General features: G+C 59.6%; 3 protein-coding genes across 6 annotated transcripts; 1 reads left to right on the top strand and 2 right to left on the bottom strand.

Annotated features, from left to right (window-relative positions):
- Nucleotides 1-273: 273 nt before the first annotated feature.
- TNFAIP8L1 (TNF alpha induced protein 8 like 1) lies at nucleotides 274-7,039 on the top strand. Of its 2 annotated transcripts, none has more exons than XM_065652626.1 (2): nucleotides 274-447; nucleotides 5,777-7,039. In XM_065652626.1, the coding sequence occupies exon 2, from the start codon at nucleotides 5,779-5,781 to the stop codon at nucleotides 6,337-6,339; it is 561 nt and encodes a 186-aa protein (XP_065508698.1). In that variant the 5' UTR covers nucleotides 274-447; nucleotides 5,777-5,778; the 3' UTR covers nucleotides 6,340-7,039. The 2 variants fall into 2 exon arrangements, with proteins under 2 accessions (XP_065508698.1, XP_065508697.1); XM_065652625.1 differs by lacking the exon at nucleotides 274-447 and adding an exon at nucleotides 3,038-3,296.
- A 625-nt stretch (nucleotides 7,040-7,664) lies between these two features.
- Nucleotides 7,665-11,802, bottom strand: MYDGF (myeloid derived growth factor). Its single transcript, XM_065652630.1, has 6 exons — nucleotides 11,621-11,802; nucleotides 10,364-10,414; nucleotides 9,830-9,891; nucleotides 9,522-9,603; nucleotides 8,871-8,943; nucleotides 7,665-8,540 (listed from the first exon to the last, which is right to left on the bottom strand). The coding sequence occupies exons 1-6, from the start codon at nucleotides 11,774-11,776 to the stop codon at nucleotides 8,461-8,463; spliced, it is 504 nt and encodes a 167-aa protein (XP_065508702.1). The 5' UTR covers nucleotides 11,777-11,802; the 3' UTR covers nucleotides 7,665-8,460.
- A 469-nt stretch (nucleotides 11,803-12,271) lies between these two features.
- Nucleotides 12,272-17,155, bottom strand: LOC135999063 (procathepsin L-like). Of its 3 annotated transcripts, none has more exons than XM_065652504.1 (8): nucleotides 17,028-17,155; nucleotides 15,095-15,220; nucleotides 14,839-14,961; nucleotides 14,212-14,361; nucleotides 13,757-13,981; nucleotides 13,521-13,689; nucleotides 13,245-13,359; nucleotides 12,272-12,719 (listed from the first exon to the last, which is right to left on the bottom strand). In XM_065652504.1, the coding sequence occupies exons 1-8, from the start codon at nucleotides 17,028-17,030 to the stop codon at nucleotides 12,620-12,622; spliced, it is 1,011 nt and encodes a 336-aa protein (XP_065508576.1). In that variant the 5' UTR covers nucleotides 17,031-17,155; the 3' UTR covers nucleotides 12,272-12,619. The 3 variants fall into 3 exon arrangements, with proteins under 3 accessions (XP_065508576.1, XP_065508577.1, XP_065508578.1); XM_065652505.1 differs by lacking the exon at nucleotides 17,028-17,155 and adding an exon at nucleotides 16,229-16,307; XM_065652506.1 differs by lacking the exon at nucleotides 17,028-17,155 and adding an exon at nucleotides 15,613-15,999.
- Between the last annotated feature and the right edge of the window lie 454 nt (nucleotides 17,156-17,609).

Raw genomic sequence — 17,609 nt, 5'->3', positions numbered from 1 at the left:
CCCTCTCACACCCCCACCCCCCCAGCTCCCCGTCACCCCCCCCCCGGCTCCCCGTCACCCACGCCGCTCCGTACGGACCCCAGCGAGGCCCCGTGCCCGATCCACGCCGCGCTCACCGGACCGGCCCCACGCACAATCCGTGCGCACCCCCGCGACCGGGACCGCGGCCCCCGGGGATCCCCGCTGCGCGCTCCCATTGGCTGCTTCGTAGCAAGCCCCGCGCCGCTATTGGCTGGCCCCGCCCGCCGGCCCCGCCCCCGCCGCCGCGCCCGGCCCCGCTCGGGACTTGGCCGCAGCCGCGGGCGGGAGACCCGGACCCGCCGGGCACCGGGACCCGGGACCCGCTCGGAGAGGCGCTGGGGGAAGCGAACCCCCCCCGCCCCGTCCCGCCGGGGGCACCGGAGCAGCCCCGGTCCCGGCGCCGCGCTCTCCCGAGGCAGGCAGCAGGTAAGGGCCGGCCGGGCTCTGCTGCCCGCCGGTGCAGCGCTGCCGGGATCGGGCCCCGCCTCGGTAGCCCCCGGTTGCCCCGGTCCGTGGGGGTGGGCGCGCACGGTACCGTCCCCGTTCGTACTTCTGAGGCCGGAACCGGGGCGAAGCCTCTCGTCCCCTTCGGTCCCCCCAGCCGTGTCCACCGGGCACCGGCAGCCCCGTCCGGCCCCCCGGGCAGCCATCCCCCCCCCCGAGCCCCAGGGCAGGGGGGGACACCGAGGGTTTGGGGAGCCCCGACTGGTGGGCAGAGCCCGGGGCTGTTCCCGGGAACCCCTGGCCGTGCCTCAGTTTCCCCGGGAGGGTAGAACCCGGGGAAAGCGCGCTCTTCCCCCCACGTTCGAGGGCAGGGACGTTCGCCCCATGGCAGCACTTGGCTTCGTGCATCGCCCCGTCCTGCCCCCGCAGCCATCCCCTGGGCCCGAAGGGACAAAATTCCCCCGTTCCCGGAGAGATGAATCCCTTAGCGAGGCTGGATCCTGCCTAGAGTTGGGTTTAAAACTTCCCAACTCCCACCAACCGAAGCCTCATCAGCTCCAGAGCGGGGGAAGGATTTGGGTTGTAAAAATTCTTTGCCGACCCCAAACTCAGCACCAGATCCAAATGATCCCGCGGAGCTTTTCTCCCTTCCCGGAGCAGCTTTGTCCTCGCCGATCCCCAGGCAGGAAGCATGTGATGCACCAAAGCCCCCGCCGCGGGACGGACGGACAGACAGACGGTGGTTTGGCCTCTGTTTCCCCCCTTTCCGCTCCGTTTTCTACTTCCCCATGAGTCTCCCGAGCTTCTGTCTGCTCCGAGCGACGGAGAAAGGAAGTTGCTGCCAGCGCGAGAGGCTTGATGGCAGCTCGATAAAGAAAAGGAGGAAATGGAAGGCGAGACAGATGCTCCAAAATAACCCCCGCTTCCTCCTCTCCATAAAATTACCCCCTCCTCCTCCTCCTCCTCTTCTTCCTCTCCGTGCTGCAGCTGCCTCCCCTCTCCCAGGGTACAATAATCCTGGGGGGATCCCTTGATTATCTCCCCCATCCCGAATCGGCACCGGGCAGCACCCCAGGGTTACACCAGGTGTATCACCCCCCCCAAACCGGAGCACCCACGGTCGGCACCTCACCGTGTGCCAGGATCCCATTCCCACGCTGTGCCGGCAAACGGGAAACGCCGGCGGGATTCACCACCCACGCCCTGTGGTTAGCATCGCCGGAGCCCCCACCTCGGATCTTTGCACAGACACGTTGGGAGAAAGCAAAAAGCTTCTGCTCCTTCCCGCAGGTGCATTCGCAGCCCCGGTGAGGGAAGGAGATGGTGGGATGGGGAGTTCAGAGATGGCAGGGACAATGATGGGGACATGGCTGAGGACTTGGCAACGCCACTGGCACAAGTGCCAGGAGCAAGCGGAGCAAAATGCAGCATGCAGTGCCCGGCGAGACGATGCTGCAGCATCCCTGGTCCTTGCTGGCTGCAAGAAGCTCCGGTGGCCGTGTATTTTTTTTGCTGGCCTTGCCAAGAAATGAGGTTTTTTTCCCTCGAGCGAGGTGTTTACTCAGTGGTTTCCTCTCTGGCCTCACCCCGCTCGGCACACACGCGCCGGACCCGGCCGCTCTCGCTGCTGTTTGCACCCATGGCAACGTGCGAGGGACGGCTGTTGCAAAAGGCTGCACGGCTCCTTCCTCCTCCTCCTCCTCTGCCACCCCGGCACTGGTAAAATGGGGTCTGGAAGCCGGAGGGGGTCACGGGTGGTGGGGGACGGGCTGGTGACAGCGGTCGGGCTCTCCGGTTACATCCCCACGCCACGCTGGCCGTCTCCTGTAATCCAGCGCGGCGGCAGAGTTTAATTAATTAATGGGGATTGGAGGCACCGGGAGATGATGGAAAGCGATGACGGGGGACGGGGAGCGGAGCGGTGGATGAGGATTTGGGGGGACCGGCGGCGCTGGGATGCGGAGCAGGGGAGTTTTCCGGAGCAGCAGGAGGAAACGGCAGGTGGGATGGAGGGAAAACTGGGGAAATCGCCACCATGAAGTGTTTCCCCGATGCTTGTGTGTTGGAGGAAACTTGTAGCAAGACGGCTAGAAGTTAATATGTCCCCAGTGAGGAGGAAGAGGAGGCAGAGGTGTCTTTGCTCTCAGCTGAGTTTCGTGGAGCCGTTCCATCACACCGCACGCTTGCTCCGCACTGCACCATAAATTATTTAGGGGCTTTTGCTTTCCTGCATGAAATATTCAGCCGGGTGTTGGATGAGATGCTTGTGGGCTGTGTCACCATGCTCCCACCTCATGCAGATGTCCCAGCTTTCAGCTGTGCCCTCATGCCACCACTCAGGGCTTCAACTCCCCCCCCCAAAACCTGCAAAATGGGTGGAAAACCCCCCAAAAAAGGCCTGTGACTGTCCCCAAAGCCACCGTTGGGACCACAGCCCTGCCGCGCTCTTCCGGAGCAGGGAGGGACTCGGTGAAAGCAACACCCGGTTGCTCTTTTTTTGGTGAAAGAAGCTGGTTTTCAAGGGCGTTTTCATTAAAAAGAAGAAGGGGAAGGGAAAAAAACAAGCCCTGAGCTGGAAACTTCAGCGACAGGAAGGAAACGGGGGGGTTTTAGTTCAGTCTCAAATTTGCTCATTGGGGCAAGTCTTGCTTCTTCCGTGTGCCGGCAGCAGCCCCTCCGCAAACAATGGGGTCGCGGGGCCCTTCCCAGCGGGAAAACGGCTTGTTCTGGTGAAACGTCCCGGCCGGTGCTGAGTCAGCAGGTTCTGGTGATGCTGCGGATGGTGCTGGGTGAACCGGGCCGGTGCTGAGCGGGAGCGACCGCGCCGGGAGGTGAGCGTGGGTTTCCTTGGGGCTCGCAGAGGGCGGCCTGCACAACAGGCGCTGGAGGAGGAGCAGGTCGTGGTTTTGGGGGTCTAGGGAAGACCCCGCTGCCACCGCTTCGTGCCTCAGTTTCCCGCCACGAGCGACGCTCGTCCCCCTGGTCCCCGCCAGGAGACGGCTGCGGGGCAGCCAGGCGTTATGCAGCGCCGGGAGCGGAAGGTTAATCTGTTGTTACAGTCGCTAATTAGGAGCCGTGGGCGCGCGGGGCAGCTCGCGAGAGCCGGCAGTTCCTATTTTGCACGGGCTCCGTCGCTGGAGTTTGCACTCGCTTTATGGCTACAGGGAGCTCAGGCGTGCAAATTCCCGTTTATCGGGGCGCCGCTCCCTGCGGGGAGCCCAGGATACCCCACAACCGCCGCGGGACACGAGGGAGGGGACGTCCAGGGTGCCAACGCCGCGGCAAAGCCCTTCCCGAAGAGGGAAGACGGAGCCGCGCAGCCTCTGCCCGTCCTGCCCGTCCCTCCGGGCTCGGCTCCCGCAGCACCTCGTGGATGGGGCTGTCGGCCTCGAATGAGCCCGAGCTGCCGACAGCTCAGCGAGAGCAGCCTCTGCTTTGTCATTTCTCTCTTGTTAAGCGCGAGAGCCTCGGCTCGAAGCTCACGCTGGCAAAAATCAATGTTTTCGCGTCGAGGGAAATACTTACAAACCTCCGTAGTTTTCCTAAGGGCTGTAAATAACGCCGCGTGTGGCAGCTCGCGTGGTGCCGGTGACGGCAGCTCCGTTACCGCTCGCTTTAATTCACGCCCTCGCAAAGCATCGGTCGGGCTCGGGGAGCCAGTGGCTGGAAGATTCTGGGGCTCAGCGTGCACCGTCCTTGCACAACAGCTGCAGTTTGCACCACGGCCCTTGCACCACGGCTGCAGTTTGCACCATGGCCCTTGCACGACGGCTGCAGTTTGCACCACGGCCCTTGCACCACGGCTGCAGTTTGCACCACGGCCCTTGCACCACGGCTGCAGTTTGCACCACGGCCCTTGCACGACAGCTGCAGTGAGAAGGAGCCTGAGCACCGTGGGGTGTCCAAACCCCGGGGGTTTTCTCCCCAGAGCCCAGCGTGTGCTCCGTGGCAGGAGCAGCGGGATCCAGGGTCCCCGGAGGGTCCGGGACAGGCTGGTGGTTGGACAGGGCTGCCGGTGACAGGGACAGACTCGGTTCTGTGCTGGAATAACCACTGTGGCTGCAGATGAGACCCCCCGCTCCTCTCCTCTCCATATCCCCGGCCGATTTATCCATCCGTTCTCACCCCAGCAGCATGCTTGAGCTTCAATAGCTCCTCTCTCCTCCCCGGTGATGTATTCATAGTGCAATCCCATCCCTTCCCCGCTCCCGCTGCCTGTGCCACACACATAAAGCAACCCCCATCTCTGCCCATCCATCCCAGCGCAGGAGCCGGTTGTTCTGTTGTTTTTCGCCTTCCCCGTGATTTGTAGCTCTGCGATTTTATGGGGCGAGATGCATCTCCAGGGTCGGCAGCGTTTTATTCATTTGCAGCAGTTTTTAAAGCCGTCATCTGCCTGAGACGGTGGGTTTGGTCTCACCGGGACATGGGGAGTTGGGCTGTAGGTGTGGGGGGGTGAGGTTTCTACCTTGCTGAATTATTCACCTCGCTGTGATGCTCGTGCTGGCTCCAGAGGACGCCGAGACGGTGGCAGAACAAGTCTGAGCTCTAGGGAAAAATAGGCAGGGAAAAAAGGCTTTGACACGTCGGTGGGTGCTGCAAACCGGCCGTGCGGCTCCGGCCTCGGCGAGCAGCGGGCTGGCTGCGGCACGTGGCTGTGCCGGCTGCCGCGGTGACTCAGCCATCACCTGGGTTTGTCCCCAGCTCACCCTGCAGGAAGTGAGTCAGGTTTTAAGGAAGAAAAACGTGAAAATGGTGGGGCAAGAGTCCTTCCGGCACGGGGAGGAAGGGCGGCGCCGGGCACAGGACGGGACGGGGATGGAGGGTGGCGGGTGAGGCTCAGGTAGGAAGACCTTGTTCTCCTCCAACACTGCCTGTCGTGCTGGAGCTTCTCCCCAGATTTTGGGGGAAGGAAGGTGGGAACACCCCGTAACTCATCCCACCAACAAAACCCCAGGCGTGAGCTCAGCTCTGGCCTGCCCTGGCACCCGGGAGCTCCTCTCGGTCTTGCCATTGGCCTGAGATGCTCTTTGTCCTCCTAAAAGGATCATTGAATAGTTTGGGTTGAAGGGACCTTCAAAGGTCACCCAGTGCCCCCCCTGCCATGAGCAGGGACATCTGCACCAGCTCAGGTTGCTCAGAGCCCCGTCCAGCCTGGCCTGGGATGTCTCCAGGGATGGTTCAGCCACCACCTCTCTGGGCACCCCTGGACCAGGCTCTCACCACCCTCAAAACGCTGTGTGGGGAGGAGTGGAGACAGGGTCTGATCCAGGGCATGGGCTGAACTCTGTGTGTGCCTCTTCCCCCACAGAGATGGACACCTTCAGCACCAAGAACCTGGCCCTGCAGGCCCAGAAGAAGCTCTTGAGCAAGATGGCAACCAAGACCATAGCCAACGTCTTCATCGATGACACCAGCAGCGAGATCTTGGATGAGCTCTACCGGGCCACCAAGGAGTACACCCACAACCGCAAAGAGGCCCAGAAGATCATCAAAAACCTCATCAAGATCGTCATGAAGTTGAGCGTGCTCTACCGCAACGGGCAGTTCAGCCCCGAGGAGCTGCTGGTGATGGAGCGTTTCCGCAAGAAGGTCCATACCTTGGCCATGACGGCCGTCAGCTTCCACCAGATAGACTTCACCTTTGACCGCAGGGTCATGTCGGGTGTCCTCACGGAGTGCCGGGACCTGCTGCACCAGGCTGTCAACGGCCACCTGACGGCCAAGTCCCACTCCCGCATCAACCACGTCTTCAACCACTTTGCGGACTACGAGTTCCTCTCGGCTCTCTACGGGCCGTCCGAGCCCTACCGCACCCACCTGAAGAGGATCTGTGACGGGGTTAACAAGATGCTGGAGGAGGACAACATCTGAAGGTGGCCAAGGTGGCAGCGATGCGGACTCTGCCTCCTGTGAGACCGAGGACAGGACATACGCCTGTTTTGCCCATCACCAGGCTTGATGTCCTCTTCTCCTCTGCAGTGCTAACTCGTTTTCTCCTCATTTCTACAAAAGACTGAACCTCTTGACTTCGTCTAACCCTTGCCCGGGGTCTGCAAACCCACCCTGTGCTGGGCTGAGTCCTTTCCAGGTGATCCTGGGCTCCTCCTGTCCACTTTGATTTCCCTTTTTCCACCAAGTGCTCTTAGCTCAGAGTCCATGGAACTGGGACTCATCACCTTGAACTCTTATTGTCACCCTCCTGGGGGGAAAAAACCAAAGACTCGTGGTGCGTTAACACCTCTAAGGTGGACGGGTGGGCAGTTGCTTGGATGAACGGTTGGGAGACCCGATTCCCAGAGGGTTGTGGAGCCCCAGGGTTGTTTTTCAGTAGCTCCACGACATGGTGGGAGCAAATTAAGGTTCAGGCTTGTGCTGCCCAGGGTAGGAAGGTGCTTCTCCACCTCACCTGGGCTCCTTTCCTCCATCCAAGACCCATCTCGCCGCACAACGGTACCGCTGTGATGGCTCTGACGCCTTCCTTGGTGGTCGTCCAAAGCTCTCCCTTGGATTTCGTACATTTTCTGTCTCTTGACTGAGTTATGGTTGTTATTTTTTTAGCAAACGCTGTAGCCCTGATGAGTTATTTAAATAAACTCACCTGTTTGGCCTGGGTGCTCCATGCGGTTGTTACAAAGGCAGGTGACAGCGAGAAAATCTGCACCGGGGGCAGTTGGTTTTGTCTTTTGAATGGCGTTTACTCGCTGTGACCTGAGGCTTTTAGTCTCCGTCCCCTGGCATCGCTGCTGCCCCACAGCGCAGGAGCTCTGGGCTCTGCACGACCAATGCTGAACTGGTGGGAGGAAATTTGGTGTAAAACCCGGCAGCAAAGCTGTGGGAGGAACAAAACTTGCTCCTCTGCATCCCCTCATCCCCTCGCTGCACAGGGGGAGCAACAAAAGCACCATCCTGATGGCAGGAAACAAGGGGCAACTTTGCAGAATTCAAAGTTGTAAATGCGTTGCAGCACGGATGCACCACCTGTGGCCGGCTTCCAACCCACCTTTGAACACCAAAAATTGGTCTTTTAGTGTGCAAGGCGGTGCACAATCTCAGCCGGGCTTATCTTCGTGACCTTCTTGTGCCTCCCGTCCCACGGGATGTCTCCGGGCGCGGGAGCTGCCAGCGCTCGTGGGCTCGTGGCCAAGCAAATGCCGCGGGTCGCGCCGCTCAGGGCAGAGCAAACTCAGGCCAGAACGTGATGCTTTATTTCTTTATTTGCGTTGTATTTACACAGGAGAGGAATTCCACGTTCCCTCACTGTTATGACTCTAGATAAGAAAAAAATCGCTTCTGTACGTAGAAAATAGTCCTGCAGTCGTACTGAGACATGAAAAGTGTTTGCTCGGATTGATTCCTGGGTTGTGTCAGAATAAGCAGCTCTGCCTTCCCCACAGCGAGTGATCCCAACCCACGCTCTGCACCAGGGCAGGTCCAGAATATCCTCCCCAGCGATGGTTTTCAGTAGCCGCACTCACCAAAGAGCCCGAGAGCTTTGGCCAACTCCATCCCTTCCTTCCCCCTCCCACCCAATTTCATTATTTCCTCCCGTCACGCTTGCAGAGAGAGAGAAATCCCATCTCCCCTCCAGAGGCTACAGAGTTAACAACTTCTCCTTGAGCAAACCGCATTTAAATCCAGCCACTTATCTCTCCGCATTGCTCTTCCGAGCAAGGGAGATAAGTTTGGGGGGAGCTTTCCCCTATTCAGCAGATCTGCCAAGCAGAAAGCGGGCGGCAGAACGGCTGGCTGCAGATCAGGAGCCTCGGAGGAGGGTTCCAGCTGCAAAGCGCATTGTTACTCTGACACAGGACAGAATCTATCTGTCTTAACACCGCCGAGCCCCTCGTGTTGGACCCTGGCACATTTTAATATGGAAAAACATTAAAAGGTTTGGCCAACCAAAAAAAAAAAAAATCCCGCAGTTAACAAATAATCCTCTTTATCTGCCATGTTCTTCTGGCTAAAACACCCGGCCCAGCCCTGGCCTCAGGGTCACAGCTCGTCACGGGGTGTTTTTGCTACAATCATGAGTTTGGACAGTTCGAAACGGAACTTGCCTTCCCTGTGAGAGACTGGAAAGAGAGAAAACAAGCGCAGGATCAACAGATGGTAAGGCACGAACAAAACAGCCCTGCTGGTTCCTTTCCAGGACGATAAAAGCCAGCAAGTCGGGCATTGCACTTCCTTCTTATGCACGCACCAACCATGTTGTGATAAACCCCTTCTTCCCCTGTGCTAATTTAACATTTACACTGGGACGGGACCCGCAAAATCCTGCTGCCAGCTCTGGATCAAGAACATGCACTGTCCTGTACATTGTCACCGATCTGTATTTAGCTGAAACCCTCAGCTCCTGGCAGACACACCAGCCCCTTGCTCACACGGTTCTCTCGGTCACAAACCTGTTGTTTCGGTGATTTCAAACTCTTCCTGTTTTAAGGGGATGTCGCTTTTTCCACCCGCTGCAGCTTGAGACTGAAACGGGAAGGAAGAAGGTTGAAGCAGTTGAGGCAGTTCAAGAAGTTACTGTATTTAGAAGTAAACAAACAAACAGTGCATTTTGAAGAGGGAAGTTGGGTTTTAATAACGTGGAATGAAAGAATTAAATCCACAAAGGAAATCTGAAGGAAAATCTCTGGCCATCTTTCCATTTCCTATTAAACACGTCCGCGTCCTTCGGGTGACTGCAAGCCTCACACCAGAGACTGGGAAATGGGAGAGTGAACCAGTCAAAAGCACCAGCAGCGGTTTGATTTACTTTGCCACATGCAATCTGTCGAGGCAAATCACGACTCCCCGAGTGCAGCGCACCCTGGCAGGACCGTGTCTTTTAGAGTCACCGATGCCAGCAAAGCCGGCAGCAAATCGATGGTGTTGAGGGAGCAGAAATAAAACAGAGCAGGAGAACCCACCTGCGGCCACTCTCCTGACTGCCACCGCTCTCTAATTAGGGATGTGGCAGAGTACATTTTATTGCACAGATGTCCAATAAATGTTTTCCACGTCCAATTCATGTGTTAGAGCAGCCCCCCCGCACACCAGCTGGGACTTACATAAGCCATGGCGTGCTCTATCTTGGCTCCTTTCACTTCAGCTTTAAACTGGGTAAAGAAGAGATAAGACTTCCCTTGGGGCCTGAAACAAGAAAGGAGAGTTTTTGACACGGGCAGAGAGGGCGGAGGTGCAGACGAGCTCAGGATTCACAGCCACCTCTGGCTCTCTTGGAGCTCCATCTAGTGCAGAGGCTGGCGAGGGGGGAACGCAGCATTTCGCACCCATGGCCTGGGAGGAGGGTCCCTGGCCCAGATCCCACCTGCCTTCTTGTTGCTTTTCCCTCAGAGTTCGGGGTTAAAGAACAAACCTCCAGATGGAGCAGGAGAAGAGCAGGTTGTCCTCGCTGACTCCAACGTTCATCTGCCATTGCTGCAGAGGGCAAAAAGGTCCAAAGAGTTAATGTGGGGAAGAGCCTCGTGCTTTCCGCTGCCCCCAAGGCCAGTCACCTCCCCTCCCAGCTGCAGGCACAGCGAGTTGCAACCAATTTTAGAAAATAACACAACTACGCAACAGTTGTGGATGGCCCCTTTTACTTTGCATTGCACAAAGCTCAAGGCCTGATTGCCCTTCCTCTCCATAATTCCATTAATACAGTTACAGAAAAGAGTTAAAAGTTTCGTTTCCCTTTGTGCTAAAAGTACCTGATTCTAACAGGACTTGCAGGTAAGAAATGCATATCTGAATAGCACTCAGTGCAGCAGCCAGATGAGCTGCAAAAGCTGCAAAACCCCTCTAGCCTCCTAAAGAACACAGGATTTATGCCTGTGAGGCCATTCCTACCAACTGGGTATGAAAATGTCACTCCCTGTTCTCCAGAGACTTGAAGGTTTTCCCGACTCACCTCGTTGGTTCCTCCCTGAGCTGAGTATGTGAAGGTGCAGGTGTAATCCCCCTGGAAGAGAAGACAATGGTAAGCAGCCACGCTCGAGCAGAACCTTCTCTTTGTTCACCATCAGCTGCTTCCCGGCGAGGATGGGAGATCTGGGGACACTTCAGGTGTCACCCCGGAGGTGACCAAGGAGGACAACACACCACGTCCTCGTCTGGAGCGGCCGGCGCTGGGGACCCCTGGGGTGTCAGCAGGACTGTGTGTTCTGGGGACCCCCTTCTCCATTGGGTCCCCTCCCCTTGGTGATTCACCTTCCCATGGGGACCTCATTGCTTCCAGACTCCTTTCCCCTGGTGACCCCTCCCCCTGGGCACCTCCTCCCTTTGGAGACCCCCCTTGGAACCCCCTTTCTCCTTGGGGGACACGCTCCATTCAAGCCTCCCTCCCATGGCACCTCCTCGCCATGGCGACTGTCCCACCTTGGGGACTCATTTTCCTTAGGGACTCCCTTCTGCTGGAGAACCCCGCTTGGAGACGCCCTTCTCCCTGAGGATCCCCTTCTCCCTGAGGATCCCCTTCTCCCTGGGGGTTCCCTCCCTCCTTGGGGATCCTCTTCTTCCTGGGGGTCCCCTCCTTCCTTGGGGACCCTCTTCTTCCTGGGTTTCCCTCCATCCTTGGGGAGCCTCTTCTCCCTGGGGAACACCTTCTCTTTGGAGACCCCCTTCCTCCTTAGGACCCTCCTGCCTTTGGAGACCCCCCTTGGAACCCCCTTTCTCCTTGGGGGACACGCTCCATTCAAGCCTCCCTCCCATGGCACCTCCTCGCCATGGTGACTGTCCCACCTTGGGGACTCATTTTCCTTAGGGACTCCCTTCTGCTGGAGAACCCCCCTTGGTGATCCCCTTCTCCTTGAGGATCCCCTTCTCCCTGGGGGTCCCCTCCTTCCTTGGGGACCCTCTTCTTCCTGGGTTTCCCTCCATCCTTGGGGAGCCTCTTCTCCCTGGGGAACCCCTTCTCTTCGGGGATCCCCTTTTTCTTGGAGACCCCCGTTGGGAGCCCCTCTCCCCCTGGGGATCCCCCGGCAGAGGTGGGGTCCCCCCGTCCCTAGCAACCAGCCCCTAGCAACCGACCCGGATCCGCCCCCCCCGTCCCGCCTTCCCCCGCTGGCAGCCAATCCCCGCGGCGGGAAGCGGGAGCGACGTGCGCCGCAGCCAATCAGTGAGAGGCGCGTACTCTCTCCTCACCCCTTTCCCCTTCTCGCCCCCTCACCAGGCTCCGGGCGAAGGAATGAACCTCCCCGCCGGGCCGCACGTCGAACTCGGCCGTGCTCGGTTCCTCCGCCGCCCGGGCCGCCAGGCACAGCAGGGCGGCGGGCAGCAGCGCGGCCCACAGCCGCCGGCCGCTCCTCTCGCTGGGCGCCGCCATCTTGGAAAGGAAGCCCGCGCTACGGCGGGCGGGCGGGGTCAACGCGGGCAGCGGGCGCCGGGGCGGCCATCTTGGATGTGGGCACAGAGCCCGGGCGGGTTAACCCTTGGGGGGCCGGTGGGGACAGGAGACCCTGGGGACAGGGGACCACGGGGGCGAGGGGACACGGAGACAGCAGCCAGTGGCCCTGGGGCTGCGCCACGGCTCTGCTGTGTGTTTGTGCCCACAGGGAATGTGGGGCAGCCATGGGACATTTGGGGGCAGCGATGGGACATTTTGGGGTCCCCGTGCTGCCACTGGCCACGTCCAGAGTCCCTGATCCCCTGTCACCCCGGCCTTGCCTCCCTCCAGCCTGCCGGCCTGTGCGCGGCACCAAATGCCCCAGATTATTCAGGAAAGAGAGGAAATAAAAAGCAGGATTCCGGGGGGAATGGTTCATTTTCTGCCTTGTCGCGCAGGTTTAATGGGATAAAGGGCTGTTTATAAAAGAACCGGGTCTGCAAGGGCGGCGTTGTTGGCCAGAAAATCCAGCCCTGGCCGGTGGGATTCAGCTGGAAGAATAAAGGGGCCGTGAGAGGGGAAGGAGATGGAGGGGCTGGGAGGAAAAAGCACCGAGAAGGCGCCGTTTGATGAGCATCACACGGGGGGAGCTTTGCCTTTCCCACCAGGAAAAGCACCGGCTGCGTCGGCCGCCAAACCCTGCCCGGTCACACTTCGCAGGCGCAGAGCGATTAGCTGTACCGCTTTTAATTGCTTCTCACCACACGCAAATAAAAAGCCCTTTTTTTTTTTTTCCCCAGAAGGCGGCGGCTGCGGATCCGCAGCAGGACAGGGCCGTCCCGGTCACAGCGAGGGGAAGCTGGCCTGGTTGGCCACCCCGCACTGGTTGCGGGCTCCCTTCAGCAGGCGCAGGTAGCCCCGCTCGCCCCACAGCTCCGACCAGCTGCAGGGACAGACGTTTGGGTTGGAAAACACCCTCGAAATCAGAGACCAACCATAACCCACCCCTGGCACTGCCCCATGTCCCGAGAACCTCATCTCCGTCTGTCCAACCCCTCCAGGGATGGTGACTCCAGCACTGCCCTGGGCAGCCTGTTCCAATGCCCCACAGCCCTTTGGGGAAGAAATTGTTCCCCAGATCCAACCTCAGCCTCCCCTGGCGCAACTTGAGGCCGTTTCCTCTGGTCCTGGCGCTTGTTCCTGGGGAGCAGAGCCCAACCCCCCCTGGCTCCAAGCTCCTTTCAGGCAGGTCAGAGATCAGAAGGTCTCCCCTCAGCTCCTGTTCTCCAGCTGAACCCCCAGCTCCCTCAGCCGCTCCCATCACACTTGTGCTCCAGCCCCTCACCAGCTCCGTTCCCTGCTCTCAACTCGCTCCAGCACCTCAAGGCCTTTCTTGGCGTGAGGGGCCCAAAACTGCCCCCAGGACTCAAGGTTTGGCCTCCCCAGCGCAGACACCCTCAGCCCTGACCTGTTCTTTAGGATCCAGTAGCTGACGTTGCGCCCGTTGTCCTGGCCGGTGCCGTAGCCCACGGCCAACATGCCGTGGTTCACCCGCTGGCTGCAGAACACGCTGCTGAAGACGCCTGGGGAGAGCAGAGCGGGGCAACCAGCTCCGGTCGCTTCTTCTCCGGGCAAAGGCAGGATGGTGGGTCCTGTTCCCCCAGGACTCAGCAAACCACCCACTCCCACAGCGAGGCAGCCCTGCCTCAATTACCCGTCCACACCACGAAGACCGAGACAGTACCTGACTTGTAGAAGTGGAAGTGGAAGCCGCTGGCGTCCACCGCCACAGACACGGGGCCCACGGTGGCCACCGCCTGCTCCAGCGCCGTCTCATTGCCCTGGGCCACCAGCCAGATGGCCGAGCAGTTGGCCGCCCTGTCCCGCGGGTTGTATCGGCAGCTGGAGGTGTCCTGAGAGGAGGGACAGAGTGACACTGGCGCTGGGACCTGTGTCCCCAGGGCCACCCGTGTCCCTTACCGTGGCCACGTAGGGGTAGACGTGCTCCGAGTTCAAGCCGCCGTTGTCCCGCACGTACTGGAAGGCGCGGGTCATGTAGCCGCCATGGCAGCCGTTGTTGCCCAGCTTGCGGGAGCAGTCGATGAGGTTCTGCTCGCTCAGCACCGCCGGCTTCCCCGTCCGCTTGAACACGAGCCCCTCCAAAGCCCCCGTGGCGCTGAACGCCCAGCACGACCCGCAGTGCCCCTGGGTGGGATGGGGACAGCCGAGCAATCACAGCGCCACCCCGAACCCACCGCGCTGGGATCCCATCGCCCCCACTGCTGCTCTCCAGCTCCTCGGCTGCAAAACTGCAGCAGCCAAAACCACAGGAGCTGCTTCTCTGGGTTACTCTGGTTTTGGTGCTGGGGGGACGCTGCTGCTTGTTTCTGCCGCCCAGACACCCGGCCCTGGCCGGCCCCCCACCCCATGCCCACCTGGTTCTTTACGGGTGTCACGTAGCCCTTGGCCCTCCAATCCACCTCCGCCGGGGTCTTCACGGCCTCCGACGCCTGGAAGAGCAGCGCCGGCTCCTCCTGCCACGCCGGCGTGAAGCCGTTCAGGAGCTGGTTAAACTCCTCGTCTGTCTGCAGGTCACCAAGAGAAAACACATGTGATGCCACGAGTGCCCGGCTGGCAGCACCGCGGGTCCCCACCGGCCGTTTGAGCCCCGGGAAACAGCCCAGGCCCAGGGGCACCCACAGCTCCCAGTGGGGTGGGGTAGCTGGTCCCCAGGAGTGTCAAGAGGTCCCAGATCCCCAGATCCAGCCCTGGGTGCATCAAGAGGTCCCATATCCCCAGATCCAGCCCTGGGTGCATCAAGAGGTCCCAGATCCCCAGATCCAGCCCTGGGTGCATCAAGAGGTCCCAAATCCCCAGATCCAGCCCTGGGTGCATCAAGAGGTCCCAGATCCCCAGATCCAGCCCTGGGTGCATCGAGAGGTCCCAAATCCCCAGATCCAGCCCTGGGTGCATCAAGAGGTCCCAGATCCCCAGATCCAGCCCTGGGTGCATCAAGAGGTCCCAGATCAATCCCAGGTTTGGGGTGTCCCCGGGGCAGGTACCAGGTCCCCATAGTGGTTCATTTCCAGACGGAACTGGTGCTTCCCCTGTGACTCCTCCCAGTTGTGCTGCTGGATGCGCCGCATGTTCTTCTCCCAAACCTCCCTCCGGGCAGCCTCGACCTCCTGCCGGGGCAGAGGGATCAGAAATGCCCCCCGGGAGCACAGGGACATGGGATGGGGTGGGGGCACATGGGTGGCTCTGGGTGAGACCCCCCCAGAGCCAGCCCCAGCGTGTGCCGGGAGGGACAGGACCTACCTCGGGGTACTCCTTGGCGTGGAGGCTCTTCCACCCTTCCCAGGCCTCCTCCAGCGCCGGGTCCAGCGCCGCGGTGCAGCCCAGCAGGGCCAGCAGCAGCCCCAGCCGTGGGGACATGGCACCCGGCTGGGGGGCAACGGTGACACTGGGGTCAGGGGGACCCTGGGCTGAGCCCCATGGGCAGCGGCTGGGCTGGGAGCAGGATGAGTTCCCCTAAACCCAGGTTTGAGGTGCAGGGGGAGGCATAGAAATGCAAACAGCGGCCAAGGCACACATGCAAGGGGCGATGGTTTTAAACCAAAAGATGAGAGATTTAGACTAGATACAAGGAAGGAATAGTTGGCCCTGAGGGTGGTGAGAGCCCGGCCCAGGTTCCCAGAGAGGTGGTGGATGAACCATCCCTGGAGACATCCCAGGCCAGGCTGGACGGGGCTCTGAGCAACCTGAGCTGGTGCAGATGTCCCTGCTCGTGGCAGGGGGGGCACTGGGGGAGCTGGGAAGGGCCCTTCAACACAAACCCTTCTGGGATTCTATGCTGGTTCTATCAGCGGGATCAGCTTTTGTGCGGTCGCGCTGCTGCTGTGACAGGAGCTTCAGGAGGTCCCAGCTGTCCTTTGGGTGGCATTTAACTGTCCTTTACAGGAGAGGAACAAGCAGCTCGGTGAGAGCAGAGCCTGGACGGCAGAGGAGGCAAATGCAGACAAAGCACAAGAGCTCGGCGGAGCAGGAGCCGCGGCCGCTGGGCCGGGACGAAGCTGTTTCCACTTGAAAGCCGGAGGAAATCTGCACCAGCAGCAACCGCACCAGCCTCCGAGCAAGGGGCTGGAACCGGAGAGCAGACGTTTTTCTGCCTCTCCACGCCGGTGACTGAAGCCTCGCATCTGTCCCAGCGCAACGGTCGGCCCGTGCGTATGTGCTTCACCAAAACCCCTCCGCGAGGATTTTCCAATATCACTTTACACTCTTTTCTTTGTGCCAGCGGCCACACGCCGCCCTCCCCAGCCCCATCCCGGCCCCCCCTGCGCTGCAGCCATTTGTCTTCCTCGCATCACACCCCCCTCACCGCCTCCTTTCATGGACCCTGGTATTTCTGAGCAACCTCAGTTATTCTGGGGGTAAAGCCACGCAACTCACGGCCGGGAGCAGAGATCAAATGCCCGAGACGCCCCTAATTGCCCCGCACAGTTTCCATTGACGTGGCTTTGCAGGCGCCGTCATCCCACCTTGATTCCACGCGCCTTCTGAGCTAATTTTGTCACTCGAGCTGTGTTTTTGTTTTAAAAATAAGCCCTCCAGAACATCTGTTCTCTATCTACATCCTCCACCTAAAAATAAAGCCCCACGTGTTGGGTTTTCGTGGGAGAAATGCTTCCCAAGCTGCTCTCATGCTTAGTCCCAGGTTCTTGAGGAAAAGCCATTTTTTGCCCCGTTTCCCCAGCACCCGCCACTTCCTCCGGCCGTTACCCCTTGCTCAGGAAATTATCTCAACTTCAGGTTGCAGCTGTGAATCCTCTACCCGAGAGAAACTCCCCAAACCGGGGCTGCACCGAGAGAAACACCCTGAACCGGGGCTGCACTGCGGCTCATCCCGCCATCGCCTCCCACATCATTCGTATTTCAATCCCCTCGGAAGAGCCCGTTCCATGTTGAAAAAGCTCAGGATTGCGGTGGGCGATTTCCCAGTTAATGCCTTCTCAGGATTCTCAAGCCTCAAAAAGAAAACCAACCCCCCCTTTTTTATGGCGTTAAATAATCCTGCAGCTTCAGAAGGAGCTTGGAGAATCAAAGGAGCTGACGGATTTGTAAACTCTTTTAGACAAAAGCATTTTGAGAGTGCGTTGCAGACATTTTAGGAAACACTTGCTCTTTTAGGGCAGGAAAAAAGCAGTTAGAGCCTGAAAAGAAGCAAACCCTGTAAAATAAAGCTTCTTACCATGCACCAGCACCCACCCGGCTCTAAGGGCAGCAGGGAGAAAGGGGATCGACTGTTCTGTCTGTGGATTTCTCTCAAGGAAACTTCAGAGATGTGCAACTTCCTCCATCGTGTCCCCTTCCGCCCCTCTGACCTCAAAAACTGCTCCGGGGTTACTCAACAGGGTGCGCGGCCGCAGCTAAAACACAACCGCAATAGCGGGGACGATTATTTGGGCACGGGGACAAGAAGCGGGGCAACAAATACGCTCGTATCCAGAAAACAAAACCTCCAGCTGTAAGATGCTTTGCATTTCAAACAGAAGCCTCCAGCTCGCATCCTCAGGGCATTTAACAGCGGATTAACGAACGCCTGAGCCTTGCGCAGAAAGAAGAAAGAGCAAGGCCGGGTTTTGCAAGCGCTGAGCTCAGGGAGGGCGAGCACAGGCAGGCCCAGCACTTGCACAGAGCAGCTCCCCGAGTCCCAGCGTGGGACGGGACTTTGGAAGCGCTGGGATCCGAGCAGCTGCGTCCCCCTGGGTCACGGGAGTCAGGGCGCGGTACCAACCCCAGCGCCCGTGCCGCCAAACACAAGGCGTCCGAC

This window comes from Caloenas nicobarica, chromosome 27, assembly GCF_036013445.1.
Source record: "Caloenas nicobarica isolate bCalNic1 chromosome 27, bCalNic1.hap1, whole genome shotgun sequence".
Classification (NCBI taxonomy): domain Eukaryota; kingdom Metazoa; phylum Chordata; class Aves; order Columbiformes; family Columbidae; genus Caloenas; species Caloenas nicobarica.
This window is presented reverse-complemented; position numbering and strand designations above follow the sequence as displayed.